The sequence below is a fragment of the Nilaparvata lugens genome, chromosome 4 (assembly GCF_014356525.2).
Source record: "Nilaparvata lugens isolate BPH chromosome 4, ASM1435652v1, whole genome shotgun sequence".
Lineage (NCBI taxonomy): Eukaryota > Metazoa > Arthropoda > Insecta > Hemiptera > Delphacidae > Nilaparvata > Nilaparvata lugens.
Window position 1 is genome coordinate 29,810,293 of NC_052507.1, and position 19,510 is coordinate 29,829,802.

At 34.4% G+C, this 19,510-nt stretch overlaps 3 protein-coding genes across 4 annotated transcripts in view; 2 read left to right on the forward strand and 1 right to left on the reverse strand.

Moving 5' to 3' along the window:
- Positions 1-1,240: 1,240 nt before the first annotated feature.
- LOC111049567 (dual specificity protein phosphatase 23) lies at positions 1,241-4,825 on the reverse strand. Its single transcript, XM_022335672.2, has 2 exons — positions 4,295-4,825; positions 1,241-2,302 (listed from the first exon to the last, which is right to left on the reverse strand). The coding sequence occupies exons 1-2, from the start codon at positions 4,601-4,603 to the stop codon at positions 2,102-2,104; spliced, it is 510 nt and encodes a 169-aa protein (XP_022191364.1). The 5' UTR covers positions 4,604-4,825; the 3' UTR covers positions 1,241-2,101.
- A 3,916-nt stretch (positions 4,826-8,741) lies between these two features.
- Positions 8,742-19,510, forward strand: part of LOC111053344 (lutropin-choriogonadotropic hormone receptor) — a 149,761-nt gene continuing 138,992 nt past the window's right edge. For both annotated transcript variants that reach the window (XM_039427303.1, XM_039427304.1), the window contains exon 1: positions 8,742-8,850. In XM_039427303.1, coding sequence (XP_039283237.1) covers positions 8,837-8,850 — 14 coding nt within the window. In that variant the 5' untranslated portion in view covers positions 8,742-8,836. The remainder of the gene's footprint in view (positions 8,851-19,510) is intronic.
- LOC120351134 lies at positions 15,810-19,381 on the forward strand. Its single transcript, XM_039427306.1, has 2 exons — positions 15,810-15,988; positions 16,149-19,381. The coding sequence occupies exon 2, from the start codon at positions 16,152-16,154 to the stop codon at positions 17,475-17,477; it is 1,326 nt and encodes a 441-aa protein (XP_039283240.1). The 5' UTR covers positions 15,810-15,988; positions 16,149-16,151; the 3' UTR covers positions 17,478-19,381.

Genomic DNA, 19,510 nt, shown 5'->3' on the forward strand with positions numbered 1-19,510 from the left:
TCTAATAGGGGAGAGATCAATAGGTGCTCACAGAAAGTTGTTATAGTTAAAAACTTCAAATCTCCACATTTCACTTATGAAAAATACCTTACAGAACTATTTGATGCATAAATTATGATAATGTAGCGAATAAAAGTCACATAATTATCTGTGTAGTAACAAATAGGCTGTACCGTATTAATAAGTTGCAGGTATATTGGTAATTGAAAAAGCGAAGAGCATAATATTGATAGGTATCAGGAAACAGAACCTACTTCTAATTTATTATTATTACTGTACGGTAACTCAAGAGAGGATTCAATGTAAAATGAAAAGAGTGATCCAATAACTTAATATTAAAATTTGAATAGTAGGAATGTAAAATTATATTCTATATTATAGCGCACAATGTAAATAGAAATTGAATATTAGAATGCAATTCAGGTGGGTAACAAGCGAATATAAGGATTGACAAGATATAGGTGCTAGTATGACATAACTTGCTAGTATGACATGGATAGTCTATAATATCTTAGAGAGATACAGCAATCACAGAAATGTGATTGAAAAATCCATTCTTCTAGATTACGTCATCACGAACTGCGATTATCAATTCGCTTTAAATTTAATAAAAAGAAGACTAGCAGTCTCTTTAATGAACTGCTAGTCATTAATTCACCAAATTTCAAGTGAATCAAATGATAAATTAAATTAGCACACTATAAACTTATTTTGATGTTTAAACTATAACGACATGAAGTCAATGACATGCCGACTGCATAATTTACTGCATAATGAATATGTCATTGTTTAAACATCAAAATAGTCTGATAGTTAATATAATTCTCCGAAAAATAGGCTAGAGGTATACAAATAATACATCAGATTTCTCGCGGATTGAAATCTGTACTGCCCAATTATAATTATTAATTTATTATTGAATACCGTGCATTAATTAACGTATGAAATCGATTCACATCCACATCCATTAAAAACTGATAAAATAACAATAACAAGCTCAGTCCATACTTTGAACTATTAACAATTCACAGATATCGTCTTATTATTGGAATTAAGCCAAGAAGATAATGGGGGAAGGAGAAAGTGATGGACAGCCTTATTCGTTGATGTTATTCTTTGTTTTTATTATCATATTATTTTTCACGAATGATTGTGATGTATTATCAATAGATATGATTGGCTACTTTCATTTTTGTCTAATTAGCTCTTAACTAGGACTCATATTAAATGAAACAATACATTTTTGAAATAATTTATATTTTATTACACAACATAGATAACTTTTGAAATGTCCACATTCTCCTTCATATTATTAAGTACAACTTTATCACCCACAGTTCCATTCATAAAAGTTCTCGTCAGAAATAGTCATAATTTTTTCATTCTTGTATAAATCTAATATAGGCTATATGTTTAAATGTTTGTATGCATTGAACAAGAAAATATAGCAACTATGAACATTTGAGTGTTTAAATAGTTCAGCCTCACAATCAATTTTCTTTTTCCTAATACAATGTAATCTGATTGTGAGTAACATTAGAACTCATCTTGGGAACAATAATCACGATTGAAGCATTTTATAAATTGAAGCATCTTATAATTTTTATAGCCTATGTATGTATGGTACCTTGTACCTACTCTTGTGGAAGAAATTTCCATTGAGACGTCAGCATATTTCAGCACAAGAGTACTGATTGTTTCATTTTACCTAAAAAGAAATCTATGCTAATTCTTATTATCAATTTCAGATACGTTAGAGCGAAATTTTCATCACTAAAGTATCTGAAATTGATAATAAAAATTAGTATAGAATTTTTTTAGGTACCGGTAAAATGAAATAACAAAGTACGGTAATCCGTTTTTTTAGGTAAAACAAAGTACGGTAACTCAAGGTTTTGTTGAATTTATGAATACATCTTATTTGTTGCAAATAATCACTAATATCAAACAAAGTAACAAATTGGAATATTTTTGAAGATTAGCTCTGACTCTCGCCAATCATGAAATCGAACTCAAGTATTCGTTGAATTTATGAATACAGCGTTGTTCCAAATAACTAATAAATATCAAACTCTCTAATAAATTGGAGTGTTTTTGAAGGTCAGCTCTGAATCTCGCCCATCATGAAGTCGTAGTAAGTGTGAATGATCTTCTCCTGGTCGTAGGTCTCGATGGAGCCTGGCCTGGCCATGCGCACAGTGGTGATGGCTCGCTCGGGACAGTGGCCGTTGAAGCGCATCAGGTAGCAGGCAGCCATCACACCCGTCCTGCCGCGGCCCATCCTACAGTGCACGCCGATTGCCTGCCAACATCCACTCATATTCATTCATCTATTTCTCATAAAAAGTACAATACTGACTGTATTGACAATAATTATTGCCCCACAATGCATTCAGAGTAAGCAACATATAGAATAAAAAAACATGACAAATGAATGGGCTAGTGATTTTCAAGCTAAAAATTCAATGGGAGTGATAGGATGGCAAAGTTCCTAGGTTCATTTTCTCATCGCCTTCTATTATAGTAGATAGCTCACAGTAGATATAGTAAACCATAGTAGATGGCTTGGTAAATAAGCAATAGTAAATAAGTAAATAAATTAGTAATAAGTAAATAAATTCACTGCCATAGTAAATAAGCAATCCTGGTATATTTGATATCATGTTAATAATTGCTCATTCTTGTTAACAATAATCTATTCTATTCCAAATATATTATATTCATGAAGAAAATATATCTTTCCATGAACTAAGAATCGATTTTCCCAATTGAGTTTGGATATTCGGTAGTGGATAGTTCATTTAACTTCTTCATAGGCTATGAACGATTTCAGAATGATTGAATCAGTATTGCTAAGTTTGGAAATTTTAAAACTATAAGCTTTGTCTAATGACAGACAAGGATAGCAAAACAATGCTATCAGGTGCTAGCTTTATAACGTGAATTTCACATAGACAATATTACAATTCTCCATCAAAATTCAAAATGTATTGTGAACAGACTTAAAATATACAGTAAGTAGCAGAGTAGGCAAAAATGTTGAAAATTGAAAAATGTGCATTCCGAATAGGTCTAAATAGGATTTTATTGAAGTTATTAGAAAGCACATGCAAAGTTCACTGAAATCTGCAATTCTGGAAGTACGATAGAATCAAACACTAGAAAATGCTCATTTGAAGCAATATTGCAACTTTGCCTAATTTCTATTTCATTGTAATTTTTCCTCAAGATTGAAATCAATTACAATTTAAAGCACTCTGGAAATATGAATAATATTTTCATACAAGGACATATGTAAAAATATTATTTGTTATGAAAAATTGTATATGCTATTCCAAGTGAAAAAGTTTCAACAAACAAATGTATTGCTGCATCAAGTGTGGTCCACGTTATAATGGCAGTGGATAAAGATAGAAGAATAGCGATGCCAATTCTCTGCATTAATTAATTATATTTCTACACCCTTAAAAACATAATTGTCATCGTTGTGGACCTAGAAAAGGATATTACCACCAGCTTTGTCGAATGATAGACAAGGATAGCAAAACCGAAGTTGATCAAATACTGTCATTATAACGTGGACCGCACTATAGTATATAAGTAGTTTATGAAATATAAGTGGTTTATAAAATATAGAAGTATATAGCATGAAAAAGTGAATCAGTATTACTGTATCAATAACTCATAGTTATAGATATAGTTGAAATGATTTAGACCTAGGCACTGATAGAGATGGAAAAATATTATTACTATGCGCTCAGCATTTAGAGCTCAACTATTTTATTAATTGATTTTGAATTTATATACAGCACCAAAAACCCAACGTTCAAATGGGAAATAATTTATGCTTGTCACATTTTTTCCATGTTTGCGATGTAGAGATGAATTGAAAATGGAAGGTTGGTTGAGATTTTCTTGATCTTATTCAAGCTGCAATGTCTGCTTGGCAGCTTCAACATCACTACTTATTACTAGCAAATTGTTCACAATTCGAATAATACCTACACATGTTGAAGCTGATATATTTTCTCTAGAAAATGTCTACAGGAGATACAATCTGAGAATGCGAACTACTTTCGCTAAATATTATGCTTCATGATTTAGAACAATGTTTTACTTAGGTGTCTACCTCATTTACAATAATGCGAATGACAAATTTCATTGATTACGGTTTAATAGGAGTCGGGCTCTAGGGGGTAAGCTAGTCGGACTCAGGGCAGACACTAAAGATCTATCGTTAAATTTGTCAAACACTTTATAAGGACGATATTAATTACAAGTGAAAAGCGATTACCTGGCTCCGTTTAGTGCATTTCCTGCAGATTTCTATGAACTTTTCAATCTGCTTTATGGTGGGTGCATCAAACTCATCAACGGGCACAGTGCTGTAGTCGAGCTCGTCACACAGGTGAGAGGGCGGCTTCTTCTCAGGCGAAAGTGTGACCAGATGACAGATGCCCTGTTCGGCGAGGAAGCGAAGGTGAGCGGGGCGGTGGGGACATGCCATGGCCGCCAGTCTGTCCCTCACCACCCACGTGAAGTTCCAGGGAGGATAGACGTCGCCGTCATCCTCTTCCTCGCTGAGATGCACCACGTCGTCCATATTGGATTCACTGTGAAAACCTTCAATTATTCAATGATATCCAGTTGCGACTGGTGCATTCTTCGCTGCTTTGTAGCGATCACGTCGACTTGCCAAGTCAATCTAATAGCGGCCTGTTTTCGACTGCTTTCGGTGTGTGCAATCTGTGCCAAACATTTCCCTCTTGCCCAACTACATCTCCCCGCATCCTCACAAAACATGCGCTGTTTATCTTCTGCTTGGCAACTCTATCAAGGTGACAAGGCAGACGATCAGTACGCTTCCGACAACGAAACAAGCCAAATTCAAATCATGATCTTTTCAATAGTGCTTTTAGAATGATTTGGATGATTAATAATTTTTCATTGAACAGATTTCCACTGTATTACTATTTTTTCATATACGTTACATTTTATTGTAGTAAGTTAATGAAGACTATTATCATCTTTGATCATAAGACTGATGTTATTTATTTATTATCATGACATTAATCTGATTTCTCATACAATACGAGTGAGTGAAAAATGGTATTGATCAGGCAGTAATGAATAGTATGATACATAATTAATGTTTCAAATAAATGATTATTCTATTCTTTGTTTATTGAAATAATAATTATTCAAACGAGAGTCAATGTATCCTGTTTATTGTTAAACAATGATGAAAATAAGAAGAGCGAAATAGTATTTGACCAATAAGGTTGAATGCATTCTTGCAAGTGATCAATTTATTCCTCACTTTGTTGTATTATAATTTCATTCTTTGTTCATTGAAATTATTATTATTCAAACGAGAGTCAGTGTATTCAGTTCATTGTTTAACAATCATCATTAAAATAAAAAGAGCAAAATAGTATTTGATCAATTGACGAATGCATTCTTGCAAGTGATCAATTTATTGCTCTATCAAGAAAGAGAAGTAAGTGTGAGTGTAGTCAGCCTACTGTGATAAGAGTATGTGAGACCATTAGTAGAATAACATTTGAAACGTTTCCAAGCCAATCTGGCAATGAATGCCAACGCATTATCCCAATCGTGAGGAAAAAATGTTTTCACCCTACGAAACTTTACACGCACTAAAACATTATTATGAATTGGATGGATGAAATAAGGGTAGATTATGGTGATTATTTGGATTTCATCAGAAAAAAATAGAGGGATTACTGATTTAATGTGAGAGTTTCGGAAACGCCTTGTAATACTTTGAGAATTATTCAACTATTCGACTACTGCATTCATAACAGAAATAGAATACTCTAAACTTGTGCAGCGCACAGAGAGGCTAGTTTTTTTAATTCAATGGTGAAGAACGCATGATTATTCAATGATTATGTGTAACCTTATCTAAATTTGGGAGAGGAATAGCACAAGGCTACCTTATTTTTCTCTCCCTATCATTTCGATGATGAACTTATTGTATAAATCAATAAAAAAATGATTGCATTGTTTCAAACAATTAGAAAAGCATCCACCTCTCCAACTGTCCTGTTTAGAAACAAATATCCATTTATTCTGGAATCAGCGGTAGAAGACGTAAATAAATCGCGCCACCTTCATTATAAACTAATCTTCTATTCATGACGCAATTAAAGTTCACCTGCAATGAACTCTTGGAAATTTATAATCATTCTTAATTTGAAAACTTATTTGTTGTTTTCAATCAATTCTCTTAGCCGTCGCTTTGCCATATGGTGGAAATGCCTGAAATGAAATGATATGTATACGGTTTTGATGGAATAATCGGATAAAGTACATTCATCTATTTTCTTTTCAAGACAAAAAACACATGCTGCGGGTATAGGAAATGATTGAGATTTGATTGACAGTGTGTGGTCGATAATTATGTGCATTAGTGCTGCCAAATCGAATTCGAAGACTACTAACTGATATTTGTAGGAAATAAGATTTCATCCGGATTCTCAATAATTTTCCATTCTCAAACCTCAACTAATTTGTCAGTTTTTTTACATCTGGGATGCTAGATTTTAAACGAGTAGACTACTCTTCAAGGATAAAAAGCTCTTATCAGTTAAATAGTTGAATAAAAGTCTGCAGATTCCACTAGTTCACATTATCATGCGTGGTAGGTATAATGGAACAGCGTTATACTTTTGGACGCACTACAAGGCCATACTATTGTTAACTTCGCACCAAGATTGTACACAAAATTAGAGCACACACAAGGCCCAAGAAAAACTTCTAGCGCACGCAAATTTTCCTTCTAGCAGCACTAGAACCGCCATTAACTATTGTAGACAAATGATAAGTTTATTTCCTTCAAAACCAGAAAACAAAGAAATAATAATGTGAATAAATACATGCACAAAGTATTACATTCAAACTCAGAAATAACTACACAAATATTATTAATAATAGTTCACAGAACAACTAATAATGATAACTGTATAATAAAACCAACAGCTTTTGAGCTGAATTTGATATTCTATTTTGATTGTTTATAGTCTAGTAAAGGAAAGGTTATAGAGGGAAAAGTTTGGAAGACAATTTTTGACCTAGCAGTTCTGTTTAGGGTGGTAAGGAGGTAAACATATCGAAAGTCCCCACCCCTACCCTTGTGCTAAGGGGGTGGGGGTGGCTCAAAGGTACCATTTTTTTGTTTCTCGCATATAAACGAAAACTATGTATCTCACCGACATAACTGTTCTATACAAAATTGAAGCTCACATTATTTCCTACAATATTTATGCGATTACTTTTGCTATATCTTTTCTATTTTTCGAGATATTCGCTCTTAATGATGTATCATTTTTGAAAAAAAACACGTTTGCCTCCAATTTTTTCTATTTTTGATCTTATAACTTTTTAAAATCGATGGGAAAAGTCCATGTTGAAAATAAGCTTATAGAGCATTAAATTCTCTCGAATTTGATGTATAATTTCACACTTTTACGCATTTCCCTACAACGGTTCCAGCAGCTTTAGTGTTGGGTGTGAAGAATAATAGACCAATTTACAAAGGAATTTGGAGTGAATGTTTTGAACACAGTTTTTGTCTTCGCAGATTTGTTTAGACTAGTTAGGAGGAGAACATATCAAAAGTCCCCATTCCTAACTCATGTGCTAAGGAGATGCATTTGGTTTGAAAGTTGCATTTCTCAGTATTTTGCTTCCACGCTCATATCCAGAGAACAATACGTTCAATCGACTGTATATAACAGTTATGTCGTTGAGATACATAGTTTTCGTGTTATATGAGAGAAACCAAAAAATGGTACCTTTGAACCACCCCCACCCCCTTATGACAAGGGGGAAGGGGTAGGGACTTTTGATATGCTTACCTCCTTACTATCCTAATCAGAACTGCGGGGTCAAAAATTGTCTTCTAAGCTTTTTCCTCCAGCCTATAACTTACGCTCTCTTGAGCATTCATTGCCTGGGGTATTATCGTTTTTTTTCAATTTTCAAGTGAAATATAATGATTTTTTTACTTAGTATAAATTCAAAAAGTCGATAAAGTGAGATGAAAATTCACAAGAACTATTTTGAAATGTTTGATCCATTCACAACAATATATAATCCGACTATTTGTAGCGACTTTTGAGTTGTAAAATTGCTGTAAATAGTATAAACATGATGTGTTGAATAAATAAAACATTTCAAAGTGGTTCTTGTGAATTTTTATCTCATTCTATCAATATTATAGGTCTAGTAGTCCTATAAAGAAAAGTGTATGTTATTTGTCATAAAAGTCATACAACATACGGATCTAAAGTCAAACACGGACTCAACATCAAATTAGGCCAAAGATCTTCTTTGTTGGCGTTTGCAAAATAACGAGATTCGGTTTATTGGTTGAGCGTTTGTAGTTGGAAATAGAACTGCAGGAGATGGTGAGTTGGATAGGGAGAAGCGGGTTCAGTCTTGACAACAAAGATAAATTAACCCATCAATATTTGATCTGCCTAAGCCTCGACATGGAGTAATCCTGGAACTGGCCACTATACTGTGCCAGCGGTAAACAATCCTTTAATTTCGCCAAGCGCCGAGGAGAATGAGATTGTCGGATGTTGTTAGTTCTCGTCCCAGTTGTTTCGGGAAGAGTCTTGAGGGTGGAAGGGTGAGGGTGAGTGAGGGCAAGAATGTGAGAAAGCAGCGGATATAAAAGTGAAAAAGGCTTGGACGGATGAGGTGTGATGGAAATGGAACTGAGCGTGCGTGGAGGGTTGCCTATCTCAGCGCCGGCCGGTTCCAAAGAGAGGACTGTCAGTGCGTCCTCTGATAACGTTGCGGAAACATGCTGGCGTTCAGGTAAGCCCACTATGTTCACAATTACGCGCGATCTCCTTACTATAGAAACCCATCTCCCTCAAAAACTTTAAACTTTCAATGTGATAGTGATTTAATAACTCGAAATGACATTTGATACGAATTATTGGGAATTTTCAGAGTTCTAATGACCACTTTTATACTGACATCGTTGTCAGTGCGACATATGCTCCACAATTAATAGAATTTGGAAATACCATGGAATGGGAAAGTGAGTTGGGAAAATAAAAAATAACTAAAATATCGTTACGATCAAATACTTTTTTTATATAAATTACAATAGCTTAATCACTCACTGGCCACGCTTTCTTGATATAGTGGTCTGTTAATTTCCAAAAAGTGTTTGTGAAATCTCTTTGTTTTTATGATGGGAATGAAATTGATTATTCATTATTCAATTGTTACAATTACAAGCGTTTTTGCTTTAAGGGGATAGGTTGATGTTCTGTGCAACCGGCTTTTAAAATAGGTTAGTTGGAGATAATAATCAAACTGTGAAACCTGTGAAGGGCTAAATCACTCACGTGGATTGAAATAAATAGATTGGAGGATACCGTTAATCCTAAACTTCCTTGTATGTCAATGTATGGAAGGAGATTGAATCAGAATTATTTTTATCAATTATGGATAACAAGTGAACTCAGATTTCTGAACGCTGTTCAGGTTTGATAGTAGAATCGAATCATCCATCATCATTATGACTCATTACCCACGCACGTGCCTGGAGCAAATAATGTGCGCATCAAACATTGCAAAAAGTAGGTAACAGAAAAACATATAGAGTGAAAAATGAACTTTTTGTATCCGTCAATTGACAGAAAATACATCTTTGACATTATATATATAATATTGTTTTACTCTGTGAATAATGATTGAATTGAGTGAATAAAATAGTAAAATTTATTACATCTGGATACAAGTGGAGACTCAATCCATAGCATTGTAGACTTAATTAATCTTCACGGAGCTGAAACTTGTTTTTAATCTGTAGAATTTCAGTTTTCAAATCAATCACACTTGAAAATTTTCTCAGTTCTTGTGTTGAGTGGAACTAAGTTGTTCAAATGATTCAATTACTTTCACTTCTTGATGGTGAATATTATCAATGATTGTGCCTAAGAAGATAATTTTGAATAAAATTTAGAATTTAGAAATAGGCCGGCACATCTAGAAAATACCTGAGTCTATACCTAATTCATGCAGGTGAACGGGCTAGAGTCAAGAAAACTTCAATTAATCTTGCCATGCCTGATTTAATAGGTTTATCCTATAGAATAACACTACAATTTGAAATAATAGAAAAATACAAACAGTTTCAATAAACATTGGCAGCTAAAATCGAACAACAGAAACAACAATTTCATGTTACTTTGTTGACATTCTTCATCTGATTCGGGGGCGCATTACTATCCCCGTTTAGATAGCAATGCGTCACAAAACCAAACAATATCAGTCATCAAATAACAAATAATTAACTTCAACATAAAATTACTCAAGAAAGAAAAGCCCGTTGAACCCAAGTTTCGTCGAGAGTAACCCATATAACCCATTTCATAATAATTTTGAATCCCCACTTTTGATTGACATTCTCGAATGAACCTTTGTTTCACTACACTGCACTTTCGTCGGTCTGTACGTTGCTTTATCGTCGGGGTTACGGTACCTTGTTTTTGGCGGTGAGCTTTTACCGGTTGAATTTGGCTTGACGGCGACGTCCTCTTACGTCCCTAGACCTGTCGTCTGAACGGGTGTCTTGAAGCGGTGTTACATAAAGTTGCGGAACCAAAGGGGTGGTAGTACAAGAAGTTGGTTTGGGAACACACATGAACCGCTGTAAATAAATGTATTACAGCATTAATTTCTAACTCTTCCTACAATTCATCAAAAGCTAAAACAGGAGTTTATTCTGTTATTTAATTTAGATTTTATCTTGACGTTCTGATTTCATTCTCAAAATTTAACAGATTTAAAACAAATTTACTTGCCAGAGTGTCATTGAAATACAATGTAACCTTTATGAAAACATCCGTAATAAATTAATATAATGCGTTTAGAAAATGAATACTTCATTAATTATGATGTTAACTTATATGATATTTTTCGTTTGGATTGCGAAATCAAATACAATTTTTCATATAGTAGCTCGGCTAGTATTGTTGGAAACTTGTGCGCTAGCCAACATTTATTTTATTTATTATTTATGAACTTTAGGACGCAATCCAAGTGTAAATAACGGGCATTCGCCCAAAACTGCTCAGAACCTTAATTAAAATGAACATTCATTAACATTAATTTCCTGGAAAAGAAAAACTTTCTTCTTCGTCTATTAAGATTTCTATCATAAAAAATTAACTAAATCATTCGAAAGCCTTAATGACATAAGAAAACAGAGTCTGAAAAATATAAATTATAAAATGTCATAAACTCAATATGAACATAATCTTAAAAATTTCATTCCAATTTAAATGCTATCTTCCTGACTTTCAGCAATACTCTACGATAATATATCTCCAGAAACAATAACTCAAATGTAACGTAACTGAAAACTTCTATACTTCTGTAGAAAAAAAATTTATAATTATCTTCCATCACTAATAAAATCAAAAGGATTATTCTCAATCAATATTATTAACTTGAAAAATAACAGGCTTAATTAATTCAATACTCTTATGGAAGTTTCAATCAATTTATAACACTTAAATTATTCCCTAAATTATATTTTAACCTTATTTTACGTACCTTAGCGGTTATTTGAAGAAACAATTATTCGTACATGGTGAAGAAACACAATTAAACCTTTCAGGACATGGCACTACTAGTAAAATTTAGACATTAATAAACAATAAAACTAGCTCCTACATTAACTACTGAAATAAACTTATAAACCTGCCCAAAAAGGGGGAAACATAGTGACTACATCTTTACTCTCGTAGTGCTCCTAGCAAAGTGTCCTCCGAAACGTAATCTGGTCTTGCGCGGCTGGGGAATCCCCACTACTGTATTTAGAAACAGGTCTCCTATTGGGCGAATGGAATCAATTTGACCAATCGTCGCGTGGCTTCTACAGCCTTTGGACCAAATAGTAACTGCAAAATCGGTAGTTTGTTATAATTTCAATGCTTGCTGTTTTCCAACTTATCGCATTTTATGTCGCGACAAGAAGGCTAAGTTTTAGAGATAATTCCATAATCTACATTCCTCGACGACTCGGAGCCACAATTTTTAAATATCTATCATGGGAAACTTGAAGTCATGGCCGTTCATAATAGAGAGAGAAAATAATTTATTTCGCTAACTCACTTACAATAATGGCTCTAGTCTATTGCGTATTAAATTTACTATTATAACTTGGGAAAAGGCCTGAATTAAAGACAGTGCCCGGCACATGATAATGAATAAAAATCTTCCAAGAATCTAGAACTTATAGCGGAATTTGATATCGGCAAACATAGCTTATTGGCTTAACCGTAATATTCCAGTTGAGATATCTGACATTGAGGGGTGTAGCGTCGCCGTACACAAGCGTAGAGTGAGCAGGTGACTACTCTACATTGAGGCAGAGGCTTCGGAGGCTCTCCTAAATACGCCTTATAGATGAATATTTCCTTTGAAAATGCCAGCATATTATTTCACAAATTTATCCGTATTATTATGTTTTTGGACCTACCGCAGAATGCTGAGAATCTCATATACAGACCATGTAATAAATGAAGAGGTTCTCAGAAGAATGGAGAAAAGGCCAGAGCTCATAGGTGAAATTAAGGAACGAAAGTTAAAGTATCTAGGTCACATAATGAGGGGAAAGAAATATGAAATATTGCACCTTATTATGCAAGGAAAAATAACAGGCAAGAGATCAGTGGGCAGAAGACGAATATCTTGGCTGCGCAACTTAAGGGATTGGTTTCAGTGTACATCCAATGACCTCTTTCCTGTATAGGGCTACTTGTAATATAAATATAAAGAAAATAAAAATCTCAGTACCCTTATAAAATATTTTAAAAAAGGGTACTGAGATTTTTATTTTCTTTATATCCAATGACCTATTCAGAGCAGCTGTAAATAAAATTAAAATCGCAATCATGATAGCCAACCTCCGCCATGGAGACGGTACATGAAGAAGAAGGAGATTATGTTTTCAATTTTTTCCCCACACAATATTAAAATATTAAGACTGCCGAGTGAATCCCTTAAGCGCCGTTGAGCTAGAAATTATTATTATCATTTTTCCTTATGTTTATACACTTGTACTGCAATCATATGAATATATTTTTTCATATTCTACTTTCAATTCCAAACTATTTTCAAGTATCATAATTTCCTTAATTCAAACCAGTGTATTTTAATTGAATAGTCTTTAATTGATATGTCTTTAATTGATATGTCTTTTTGATGAATAAATTTGAATTTTAATTAATATGATAGAACTAATAAATAGTCTCATGGTTTTTAGAACTTCCTAGAAATAAGTTGGGAAAAAGAACAAATAAATTAGGTCAAGTTCACCATCCCCCTTTATCTTATGTAATGTGATTTTCAAATCGATTGACACTGTTATATAATAATGAAATGCCACGGATAATAAAAACGGGGAGTGTTGAGCAGCGAACAATGAAGTTCACATATCGGTATTGATTCAATTGAAATTTTTCTTCTCGAGTTACAGTGAGGATTCAGATGATAATGTTGTTACATTTTTGGTCTCAGTAGTGCATGTAATCAAATGTAACCACTCAATATTTTTAGTTACTTACAATGAGACTCATATATACTTGATAAAATAATGAGCCTAGAGAGTCTATAAAGCCTTTGTAGAATAATGATTCAAAGATTAACATTTTCTATCATGACTTGAATTTTATTTATTTTTTCATAAGAAACTCAGAATTCAAATTTCCAAGGATACTTTGTAATATAATTTTTACTTTCCTTGCCCTATTACCATAGGTAAGGAAAGTATTGCTTTCCAAAAAAATGTAAGGTAGGCTACCCTAATTTCATGTTTTCTATACGTTTCATTACTTTCCTTGCCCTATTACCATAGGTAAGGAAAGTATTGCTTTCCGAAAAAAATTAAGGTACCCCAATTTCTACATTTCTATACGTTTAATGGTCCCCTGAGTCCGAAAAAGTGGTTTACTTAAGTGGTAACTTAAGGTCCTTACAATATAAGGATCCGACACGAACAATTTCGATCAAATGCAATTCAAGATGGCGGCTAAAATGGCGAAAATGTTGTCAAAAACAGGGTTTTTCGCGATTTTCTCGAAAACGGCTTCAACGATTTTGATTAAATTCATACCTGAAATAGTCATTGATAAGCTCTATCAATTTATTGCCACAAGTCCCATATCTATAAACATTTCAGGAGCTCCGCCCCATCTATGCAAAGTTGGATTTTAGATTCCTAATTATCAGGCTTCAGATACAATTTAAACAAACAAATTCGAGTGGAGAATATTGAGCATAAAAATCTCTACAATTAATGTTGAGTAACATTTTCACCTAAAATTGAAATTAAGCTCGAAATTCGAAAAAATGTGATTATGAAATTGCTGGCAACTGTTGATTCTATCAAATCATTTACTATGAAGAGATAGCAGACCTCGTATGTCTCCAGCGTTATTGTCTTGTCACCAGCTGGCTTAGATCTTTGTTTATAAGTAGACTTGTGATGCGCGTCAACACTAGCGTCAGGTGATCAATTCTCATAACGGCAAGGAAAGTTGTGTGAGTGCGCCACACAAGATTTTTTTAAATTTATCATAGTGATACCGCATGTAACCATCACTATGATTTTTTGCTGAGAATGATACCCACATGAGCTATAGGCTTGTGCTTGGGTGATGAGACAGATGATGATGAGAGATGAGTGAAGATGCTGCTTTGAGTGGATTCCGAACCACCGAAAAGCGATTTTCAAACTAATAAGTGGTGTATAGAGGAGTTTGGCTCAAAGTGGTCACCCTCACTACGGGAGTAGCAGGCGCATGAAGCTTAACTTATCATAATTATATAAGCAATTCGTTTGGTGGTCGTGCTGATCGACAGCCTAAGCGATAGATAGCAAATCAGCGCGACCATAAAACCAATTGCTTCCCAAATGATAAACCATCAAACTTTACATATTATATAAAACTATTCATATTCACATCATGAGTTTGGAAATTCCGATTATCAACCTTTTCTTTTCCTTATTATTTATACTATGTTTATTTAAATTCTCTTTCATATGTATATTTATTCTTGTTTCATCTATTTATTTTTTCATTGAAATTTTATATTGAAAATTGATATCGATACTCGCTGCCAGCACTCAAACTTCGGTTTTGCAGGCAGCGCCAAACATGTTATTTTGTTTTGACAAAGTTGTTTTTCGTGTATATTTAAATATTGATCAACATGTTTTTTTAACTTTATATTAAGGATTATTATTTCTATTGTATTATTTCTATTACGGCAAATAAAATTTGATTTGATTTGAACCTCTCTATCCGAAGAAGTCAAACCTCTCTTCAATAAACCAATTTATTGTTAGAAGATATTCTAAGAAAAATTTGTATCTCTATTACCTGTCATCAAAACTTCAAGAAATATGTTGTTTACAAAAAATATATATATAAATGTTTCTGAGAATTATCGATCTCACTCATACTTACACTGAACTCGCACACAAATGGATTCTTTGCAGAATGTTCATAGAGTATGAAGTTCGGTCATTGAATGAAGCTACATTACCGATCGCGTTCCACACTATGAATTTTATCACAACTACCCAATGATATTACTAAAAAGACCATTTGAATTCACTTGGATTCATTGTTACAATATAAAATTATTATAATGTGGTAGGCACTAATGAGTATTCAATTACTGAATATACTTTTTATAACTAAAATTCATTGTTGCTAACTGATATGATAATCATATGTCATGAATCAGTTGTTTGAATTATTCTAAATCATCAGAAAGTTTGTTATTTTATCTCAGTTTATTTTAGTCAATAAAAGCCATTATTCTAGCTCTTCAATGGTCTCTATTTATTACAATTTTATTGACTAAAATAAGTACCGGTAATCAAAATGCCAAAGAGAAAAACCCGGGATCGAAATAATGTTGAATCTCCATCACGGAATCAGGATAAGCCTACCGAATTATCTCGAAATGAACCCGTTGATACATCTTTCAACTCGGAATCAATTGGGAAAATTCTCAAACCAAAATGTCTAAGTGTGGATCCAGATTCTCCTAGTGCACCAATGGAATGGAGACACTGGAAAAGAATGCTGGATGCCTACTTGAAAGGAAACTATTACACTGAAGATACGAAATTGGATATCTTAGTTACCTTGCTGTCAGCTGAAAATTACAAATTGATAATAGATTGTACTACATTCGAGGAAAGTATCTCCATCCTTGAAGGCATATTTATCAAGAAGAAAAGCGAAATCTTTACAAGGTACCTTCTCTCTATAAGAAAACAAAAACAAGGTGAGTCCATCGATAATTTTTTCCTAAAACTGAAAGAACTCAGCCTAGAATGTAATTTTACAGCGATCTCTGCTACAGAGAATCGAGAGGAGCACATAAAAGAAGCATTGATTGCAGGTTTATATTCATCCGAAATCCGCCAACGAATTTTAGAAAGCCCAGATATGTCTTTGCATGAAACTCTTAATCGTGCAAGAGCTTTTGAGTCTGCAAAAGATCAATCACAATGCTACAATAAATCTAATCCTCCATTTGAGCTTAATGCTTGCAAAGATACAGAAAATGCATCAAATCTAATTCCTAATCAAAAAAACACTTCAGACTCCTCATTATCAGCTGTTAGTATTAGTGGACAAGCATGCTTTTTTTGTGGCAACAAAAAACATTCTCGACTATTTTGCCCAGCTAAAAACGAATTCTGCAAGAAGTGTGGTAAGAAGGGACACTTTGCTCGGGTATGTAACTCAAAATCTTCCGTATTAGAGAAAAAAAGAGAGTTTAGTAATTCGATATTACTAACACCTTCAGTGCAAGCCGAAAAATGTCTTTCAAAGGTTATTATTCCTATTACCATAAACGGAACTGAAAGTCAAGCACTGATCGATACTGGAGCAACTGGCAACTTTATTGACGATACCTATGCAAAAAAACTGAATTTAGAAGTTATACCAGAGATAGGAAAAGTAACTTTAGGCTCAAAACGCTTCACACCACAAATCCGAGGCAAAGTTAACGTGAATTTAACAGTTCAGGGAGAAAGTTATACAAACACAACCTTAATGCTTATGCAAGACCTCTGTGAAAATATTATTCTTGGGCACGAATTTATGAACAATTTCTCCAGTATAGAAATACCATTTGGAGGTAATAAGCCACCTCTTACTATTTGCGGAATAACTCAAGCAAAAATTCCTCCTTGCTCCCTTTTTCAACATCTAAAACCCAATTGTCAACCAATTACAACCAAATCTCGCAAATTATCAAAAGATGATGAAGATTTTATTTCCAATGAAATTCAACAATTACTGGAAGATGGCATCATAGAAGAAAGCCACACACCTTGGCGTGCCCAAGCATTTGTTGTTAAACCCGATAACCGAAAAAAAGGATGGTTATAGATTATTCTAGAACTATAAACAAATTCACTGAATTGGACGCCTATCCCATTCCAAATATGGAAGATTTAGTTCGCAAAGTAGCTCAGTATTCCTGGTATAGTACTGTAGATCTGAAATCCGCATATCACCAAGTACCAATCTTACTTGAAGAAAGGCAATACACAGGATTTGAAGCATGTGGGAAACTTTATCAGTTCTGTCGTATTCCTTTTGGTGTCACTAATGGTGTTTCAGCTTTTCAAAGAGTAATTGATTCACTCATACAAAAAGAGAAATTATTTGATACCTATGCTTATTTAGATGACGTCATAATTTGTGGAAATTCAAAAGAAGAACATGACACTAATCTTGAACGGTTTCTTGCAGCAGCTTCAAATAACTCACTTACTATAAACAAGGAGAAGAGTAAATTCTGTCAAAAGGAGATACGTTTCCTAGGATTTTTAGTTGGAAACAAATCATTACGTCCAGATCCCGAACGCCTTGAGCCTCTACTTAATATGCCCCCACCTCCTAATCCCAAAACTCTTCAGAGAACTGTGGGCCTCTTCGCACATTACTCTCGATGGATACAAAATTTTTCAAGTAAAATTCATGCCTTGGCACACTGTACGCTCTTCCCTCTTCAAGGAAAGGCCCTTGCAGCTTTTGAAGATCTTAAAAAAGAGGTAGCTGCAGCTGTAATACATGTTTTTGATGAAGGAGGCATTCTCACTGTAGAGACTGATGCCTCAGATTTCTGCATAGCAGCAACACTATCTTACAATGAACGTCCTGTTGCATACTTTTCACGAATGCTAAACGAAAGTGAAAAACGACACTCATCAGTTGAAAAAGAGGCATATGCCATTGTAGAATCTATTAGGAAGTGGCGTCATTACTTATCTGGTCGTTTCTTTCAACTTATTACTGATCAAAAATCTGTTTCATTCATGTTCAATAGCGCGGCAAGAGGCAAGGTGAAGAACGAAAAAATCATGAGGTGGCGCCTTGAGCTATCTCAATACACCTATGAGATCATTTACCGACCTGGAAAAGAGAACATAACTGCTGACGCTCTTTCTCGAGCATGTGTGATAATGGGATGTATCACATCAAAACAAGACTTGATAAAATATCATCAAGACCTCTGCCACCCCGGCATCACAAGATTTTTTCACTGGACTAAAGCTCATAACCTTCCATACTCGGTAGATGACATCAGAGAAGTCTGCATGGAATGCAAGATCTGCTCAGAGCTGAAGCCAAGATTCAACTGTTTCAAAGGAAAATTGATAAAAGCAACTCGGCCTTTTGAAAGGATCAACATTGACTTCAAAGGACCCCTGCCATCATCAACTAGAAACAAGTACATCCTCACTATTGTGGATGAATATTCGAGATTTCCCTTTGCCTATCCCTGTCGAGACATGTCATCAGAAACAGTAATTCAAAATCTCAATGACTTATTCACCACATACGGCTATCCTTCATACATACACACTGATAGAGGGACCAGTTTTCTATCAAAAGATGTCAAAGATTACTTAATGTCCAAGGGTGTAGCTACCAGTTCCACAACACCTTACAACCCTCAAGGTAATGGACAGGTGGAACGCTACAATGGAATAATTTGGAAGACAATCCGTTTAGCCCTACGGTCCAGGAACATGGATACTTCTCACTGGGAAAAGGTACTCTTAGAATCACTAAGCAGCATTCGCTCGCTTCTCTGCACGACCATCAATTGCACACCTCACGAGCGAATGTTCATTCATCCTCGTAATCCCACGTCTATGACAAACTTGCCATCCTGGCTGATCAACGCCAAGGAGGCATGGATGAAGACCTTTGTAAGACGCAGTAAGCATGATCCTGAAGTTGAAAAGGTAGAAATTATTCATTTGAACCCTCATGTCGCTCAAGTAAGACATTCTGAAGTGGTAGTAAATTCCAATCAATGGTGATATTGGTACAGTAGGAGTTGACGCGGATGCTCAGTAACACATTCTGCATACCAGATCACCACTAACAACTCGTATAAATCGTTTTGT

Coding starts and splice junctions, on each gene's coding strand:
- LOC111049567 (XM_022335672.2), bottom strand. CDS start 4,603: ATGGACGACGTGGTGCATCTCAGCGAGGAAGAGGATGACGGCGACGTC. Junction 2,303..4,294: donor AATGCACTAAACGGAGCCAG/GTAATCGCTTTT, acceptor GGATGTTGGCAG/GCAATCGGCGTGCACTGTAG.
- LOC120351134 (XM_039427306.1), top strand. CDS start 16,152: ATGCTGGATGCCTACTTGAAAGGAAACTATTACACTGAAGATACGAAA.